General features: G+C 53.4%; 1 protein-coding gene across 2 annotated transcripts in view; it reads left to right on the forward strand.

Annotated features, from left to right (window-relative positions):
• HIVEP3 (human immunodeficiency virus type I enhancer binding protein 3) overlaps positions 1–6220 on the forward strand; it is a 441341-nt gene extending 435121 nt beyond the window's left edge. The window contains exon 12 of one of the 2 annotated variants that reach the window (XM_010862673.1): positions 1343–6220. In XM_010862673.1, coding sequence (XP_010860975.1) covers positions 1343–2149 — 807 coding nt within the window. In that variant the 3' untranslated portion in view covers positions 2150–6220. Of the gene's footprint in view, positions 1–1339 lie in introns of both variants that reach the window. The other variant, XM_010862672.1, reaches the window with a different exon arrangement.
• The last annotated feature ends 870 nt before the right edge of the window (positions 6221–7090 follow it).

A 7090-nucleotide genomic window follows, 5' to 3' on the forward strand; every position in this document is an offset into this window, starting at 1 on the left:
AGCTGGACTAAAAGAAAGTGAAAGTGGAAGTGTTAGTTGCACAGTCATGTCCAACTCTATGGACTGTAGCCGGCCAGACTCCTCTGTCCATGGAATTCTTCAGGCAAAAATACTGAAATGGGTTGCCATGCCCTTCTCCAGAGGATCTTCCCATCCCTGGGATCGAATCCAGGTCTTCAGCATCACAGGCAGATTCTTTACCGTCTGAGCCACCAGGGACTACCTGGTAGTTTTTAAATTCTGGACTACCCAGAATTAAATCCGGGTTCTGTCACTTATGAGCCGTGTGGCTTTAGATGTGGTGTAAACACTCATGCCATCTCCTCCCACCCCATTTCCACGTATTCTTTGAGCAGATGGCAGAGCCCAACCCAAATCTCCACGTCTCCAACATGACTGCCACCAGCACCTTCCGAGTCACTTGAGCCAGCTCCTTCCCATCTTCCCATCAGCACCGTCACTGTCACGTCATCAGTGCCATCTGCCATCAGTACACTCCAGCCACCCCATAGGCTTGATGACCGTGGTCACAACATCACTGCCACCACCACGGTCACGATCCCCAGCACTGACACATTATCATCATCGGCTTACTTTTCCTCTCCCAACACCTTTTCTGTCACTGGAGTGTCACGACCCAACATCTCTGCTCACCGCCAGCAGTGTCAGCACCATCACTCAAGCGATTCAAGCTCCAGGAGTAGTACCATCCAGGAATCTTAACTTGGTTTTTAATTTGGGGCTCAAGTTAAAATTCCTGGTGGTGAAAAAGTGAAAGTCGCTCAGTTGTATCCGACTCTTTGTGACTCCATGGACTGTGTAGAATTCTCCAGGCCAGAATACTGGAGTGGGTAGCCTTTCCCTTCTCCAGGGGATCTTCCCGACCCAGGGATCGAACCCAGGTCTCCCGCATTGCAGGCGGATTCTTGGTGGTGGGAGGAGGTTAAGAGCCTGGGGTGGGAACTCATGTTCAAGGGTAAAGTTGGGTCAGTATTGTCTGAGGAACAAGAGAGGCAGCAGAAGCAAGAGAGAGGGCCAGCGCACAGAAGCCAACAGAAGGGGCAGCTCCATTCTCTGAAAACGAACGCGCTGGCCAGAAGCATGGGGACCTTGGTTCCTGAGTGTGCCTATGGCCACTATAGGGCTGGAGATGGCCCATTCCAGAGAGGGCACCCACCCAGGGTGCCACCGTAGGCAAGGGTTGGGACTCAATGGTGGCCCAGCTCAGCCAGGACCTGCTCTGTGATCTCGCCGAGCCCCCTCCTCACTCTAGTCCTCAGAGTCTCCAGGTGCCCAGCAGGTAACCCTCGCCTTCCTCTGTCTTCTTTTCTGACCCTAGCAGAAGGCCGAGTCGCCAAGTCCGTCCTGTTCACCTGCTCCCGCTCATCCTCTCTTCTCCCGACCCTTCTCGGCCCCCCATGACTTCCACGGCCACAGCCCGGCCCGGACGGAGAACATCTTCAGCCACCTGCCTCTGCACTCCCAGCGCTTGACCCGCGCCCCGTGCCCCCTGATTCCCATCGGCGGAATCCAGATGGTGCAGGCCCGGCCGGGGGCCCACCCTATCCTGCTCCCCGGGCCCAGCGCGGCCTGGGTCAGCGGCTTCTCGGGGGGCGGAAGCGACCTGACAGGGTCCCGGGAGGCCCAGGAGCGAGGCCGCTGGAGCCCCACCGAGAGCTCGTCAGCCTCCGTGTCCCCCGTGGCCAAGGTCTCCAAATTCACACTCTCCTCGGAGCTGGAGGCCAGGGACTACCCCATGGAGAGGGGGAGGACGAGAGGGGGCCTGGGCAGACCTCCCGACTGGGAGCCCCGTGCGGCCCAAGTGCCCACAGAGCCCACGCCGACGCATAGCCCCCGCACCCCACCAGAGACCTCACCCCGGGCACCCCCAGGCCACCGGGCAGAGTCCCGGAGCCCCCACCTGGAGTCACCGCGGGTGCCGGCCAACCCGGCGGCCTCCGCCACCCCGCCGCTGGACCGCAGCAGTTCCGTGGGCTGCCTGGCCGAGACCGCTGCTCGCTTCCCAGCCCGGAGGAGGAACCTCTCCGGGGAACCCAGGACCAGTCAGGGCTCCCCCCAGCCCTCGGGAAGTGGGGGGTCCGGGACACCTCCACACCAGCCCGAGGAGCGGGGGCCCCGGAGCACTTAGCCTCTCCCTGACCACTTCAGCATCTGGTTTCTGGTGTTTGGCAACAGACGTTTCCAGCCGACTTCCTCGAGTCATCTTGCTGTCACGGGCTCCCTGTCCCATCTGTTGATCTTTCCAAGCAGCTTCTGCTCAGCCCCCATCTGTCTTATCTTCCCACCTCGTATGCAGTTACCTGTGCCTTTTTCTATGACCTTTTGTTGCTTGAAAAGAAACAACACACACACAGACATAAAAAAAAAAAATCCCACGAGGAGACTGAGGCTGTGAATATTTAGATGGGACCTCACCCTGGGCCACTGCGATCAGCAGCCCCCCACAAAGCTGGCAAGAGGCAGTCAGTTGCTGAAAGAAAGGGGATGCACTGAGGGAGAGACAGAGAAAAAAAAAGAAACTTTTAAAAATATATAAGTAAATGTAAAAGCAAGCACTCCTATGTACAGAGTTTATGGTTCCTATTTATTGCTGCTTCATCCCACCCCAGCTAGTGGCCTCCCCTGGCTGCTAGCAGAAGGGTCAGCGGCCCAAGGCAGAGGGACAGGCTGGGAGACTCCATGGGCAGGCCCAGAAAACTCCAACTTTCCTTTTCCAAAGATAAGGTAAATTTTCCCAGGATTTCAACACAAACTGTTTGGAGCAGGTAGAAGGTAGTTGCTGGTTGGGTCCCCAGGGCTCGCAGACACCCTGGTGGTCTGACTCGTGATCCCATTCTGGCATTTGACCCATAGACAAATCCCCCCACCCCAGCACCTCTACTCTGCACCCTGCCCTCAACCTTTGGACTGGGGAAGGAGCCCTGACCACCCATCTCCCGGTTCCTGAGCACCTGACCTCGGCCTTGCTCTCAGGGCCCCAGCCATTGCTGCGCCTTTGTTCTAGTAACTACCCACAAGGCTGAAGGGACAAGGCCTAACCCCTGGGGGTCAAGATCCAAGGTGCATTGCCTTGCCATTCCCAAGGCCAGGCTTGGGCTTCATTTCACATTTGGTCCCTGGGGTACAAAGGGCTCTATTTCCTCCATGACTGGGCTTTTCCGGTACTTAGCACTGGAAGTTTCCAAGGACTCATTTCTGGACCTCTTTGCAGCAGGACCAGTCCTCCTATTGGCGTGTCACACACTGTCAGGCCTCTACTATCCCCAGGAAGTACCCAGAACCATGACTGGTGGGAACTGCCCAGGCCTCCTATTGGTTGGCTTAAATCTCTTTTAAAAAATAAAATTATATATGTGTATATATACATATATATATATAGAAAGAGAATGGTGTTTGATATTTCCCCTAGCCTCCTATTGTCCGAGGTCATTTCAATTCTTCTCCAAAGCAATCAAGAATAACTAGTGCCTCATTTCTCATCCCCATCTCCTCCTTTAAGAAGCTGCCCTGTATTTTCTGGGGCAAAAGCCTGCTTTGTAAAAAATACTAATAAATAGTAATAACATGACTAGAAATTAAAATCCCAAGTTGAAATATAGAACTTGAACTCTAGCATGTTTACCCAGCCCTGGGATAGGTGGGGTTTTCCCCAACCTCCAGAAATTATTTTCTTTTGTCTCTACCAGGGGGAGAAAGCACAAGGACCGTGGTCACAGCCCAGCCAGGCTAGGTGCTAATGCCGCAGAGCAGGGACCTCCTTGGCCGGTCCTCATTCCTCAGCCAGGCTGTATGAATCCTGTGGCCAGAGGGGGCTCCTGGGCTGTTGAAGTTGCTTAGACAGGACACCATAAGGTGCAGAGGGCTACACCATGCAGAGGCACCTCTGTGGGCTCCTACCCTTGGGCGTAATTCCCTCTTCCACCAGTTCAGGACTTTTCCTTCCTTGGACTCTGCTGCCAGGACAAACTAGCCAGGCCACCTGGTTCATTTCCCTCTGGCTAAGACAAAAAGGGGACAATAGGGATGGGCTTCCCTGGGAGGGGGTGGCTGGGCCCCAGGGTGCTGAGGCTAGGGTTAACCAGCACTTCCTGGCTGCCTGACCCAGGGTCTGAAGCTCTTGGTCCCCCTGGAAGAAGGCTAACAAGCCCAGCCTTGGCTATGCTGGCAATTGTGGGTCCTGGCAGAAAGCTGGAAGGAGCCCCGGACCCCAGTCACAGCCTTGGCCAGAGGCTGGGTTTTTCCTCACTCTTGCTTTCCAACCTTACCCCAGGGCAGAGGTGAGGGACATGGGAAGGTGGCTGCCTAAGGCCTGGAGACTTCAAGGGCCGAGGCCTGGGAGCTGAATAAAGGGCATTGCTTCAGCCCAGGCTTGAAATCTTCCTGGGCAAGATCTTCCAGCTCCCAACCTACAGAGCAGCAAACAGGGGGCTCTGCTAGAGTAGCCCCTGACCTTGGGGGTAGCCAGGCCCCTCCTCCAAGCCCTGCCCCACAGCTCTCCTTGGGGCATCATTCCTCTGGTACTCAGACAGCCCAACTACTAAGGTTTCCTTCCTGGAGCCGTAGTCATGGCTGGTGGTGGTCAGCAGGGGAGAGTCAGGCACAGGCAGAGGGGATGGGGGCCAGGAGTCACCAGAGACCCATTTCTCAATGACAGACACAATGTGCAAGCAATCTGGCCAAAAGGTTGTTGCCCTGCACAGGCATCCAGAGAAATGGACTTGATGCCACCCGCCTGGGCTGTATGTCACTGGGCATGGCTCTCACCCCCTCTGCCTCACTCAACTCCTGCTCCCCCAAACACAGAGCTCCCAGCCCGCACGCACACCTGCATGATAAGGGAAAGACTCTCACATCACACCCTCCTCCTGCCCTGCTCCCAGTCACTTTCACATTTCCAGCCTGCCTGTGACACTGTTGTCCCTGTTAAGGGACACAGTGGAGAAAGCAGTGCCCATTGTTGGCACAGACACCTGTGCCTGTTCTGCTGAAATGTGCAGGACAGTCATTCCTGGGTACAGGCTGGCTCTGGTCCTCGGGTGTTGGCAGCCTTGCGGGCTGGAGACCAACTTGCTGGGGTTTCAGAGCCAGCTCTTGTCATGGGGATTCCAAGCCAGCCGGCCCCCAGGTCTACCCTCCAGGATGCCCTTCACCCTCAGGACAAGCTCAGGGTCATTCTGGGCACTAACCTGTTCCTCTCCAAGGCACCTTTTACAAGCCTACTTCCCCTGCCCCACCACCCACCAAGGCCCCGACTACTAAGACCCTCCAGGAAGTCAACAGCAGCGAACTGCCCACTCTCCCACCTCCATCACCTCCAACTTCCAGACCCAGCAGTCCCTTCACCTCTCTCTGTGTTAACAAGTCTGAAAGATTTAATTTCTGGGTCCAGGTAGCCCCTGCTCCATCCTCACCCAACCCTTTTGAATAAGAATAAGCAAGATAACTAAGCTGAATTGCTTTCTAGTCCTTTCTCCAGACAAAACCTCTTCAAAATAAAAGTCCTGCCTGGACAGTCGTCCTTGGAGACAGATCTGCAGCACTGACCAAGGGGAGAAAGTTCCCAAAGACCTGTTCCACCAATTCTGCTCCTGAGTCGTGAATCCTGTCTGCTTTCCATCAGAAAACTGCTTCGGCACTTATGATCACTTTACTAAGCCTAGTGTTAAAAAAGGAAGAGAAAAGAAACAGAAAAAAGAAATGTATAGGCAAATGTAAGATAACACGCTCTCTGTAAGATAGAAATTTGCCTTTTTTTTTTTTTTTCCCTAAAAGGTGTATGTATTCTGTATGTGAAATTGTCTGTAGAGAGTTTCTATGTTCTTAAATGGCAATACATTCCAAAAATCGTACTGTAGATATGTACAGCAACCACACTGGGATGGGGTAGTTTTGCCTGTAACTTTATTTAAACTCCAGTTTCTCTACTTGCATCTTGCAATGTCGGTATGGTATATATATCAGTGCAAAAGGAAAAAACAAAAACTCCCACAGGTCTAAAGCACAGAGTCTGATGTACAAAAAGAAAATACTGCTCAGTATTGATGTGTGACCTTTGTTGTAAATTACATCTGTACTGTGAATGAGAAGTTTTTACAAGTATAATAATTGCCTTTATTATAGCTCTGGCTGAGTGTTCAGCCTGAGGATATTTTTTAAAAAAAAACAGCACGTTGGAATAAATTTGAAAATCCCAACAGAGGCCTGCTTGCCCGGCTCATGATTTTTCTTAGGGCTGTAGAATGTCAGAGCTGGAAGGACACTCCGAGTCCCAAGTGCTTCTTCTGCTACAGAGAAATCAGGGCCAGGGAAGGCGAGTGGCCAGGCCATAGTCACACAGCCTGGGATTCCAAGGGCCCCGCCCTTCCAGGCTTGGCAGGAGGCACAGGTACACGGCCATGTGGTTTGGGGTCTGTATTCATTTCCTAGGGCTGTCCTAACAAAGTACCACAAACTAGATAGCTTAAAACATGGAAATTTGTTCTCTCACATTTCTGGAGGCCAGAGGTCTGAAACCAAGGTTCCTGGGGAGGCTCTGAGGGAGGACCTGGGCCAGACCTCTGTCCTCACTTCTGGGGGCTGCAGGCCATCCTTGGCCTTGGGTTTGTCGTCGCATCACTCTCGTCTCCGCTTCTGCCTTCGTTCTCGCTGCCTTCTCTGTGTGCTGTCTAAGGGTCCTCATCACTGGACTTGGGGAACACGCTCATTCAGTATGATCTCATCTCTAGATCTTTAACTGAAGTATGTCTGCGAACACTCCTTTTCTGAAGGAGATCACACTTACATGTTCCAGGGTTTAGGACATGGACTTACCTTTGAGGGGCTACCACTGAGCCCCTCAAGGTAAGACCTGGAATCTGATCGTGACAGTTATTCACTGCCTGTGTGACACTGGGCAAGTTACACAACCTCTCTGGGCTTCTGTTTCCTGTTCTGTGAAGTGGAGGGTTTCCTGTGAGGATTAAATGAGAGAGTATATGTGCTAAGTGCTAAGTCACTTCAGTCGTTTCCGACTCGGCGACACTGTGGACTGTATAGCTCACCAGGCTCCACCATCCATGGGAATCCCCCA

Source organism: Bison bison, unplaced genomic scaffold (assembly GCF_000754665.1).
Source record: "Bison bison bison isolate TAMUID 2011002044 unplaced genomic scaffold, Bison_UMD1.0 scf7180017864484, whole genome shotgun sequence".
Taxonomy (NCBI): domain Eukaryota; kingdom Metazoa; phylum Chordata; class Mammalia; order Artiodactyla; family Bovidae; genus Bison; species Bison bison.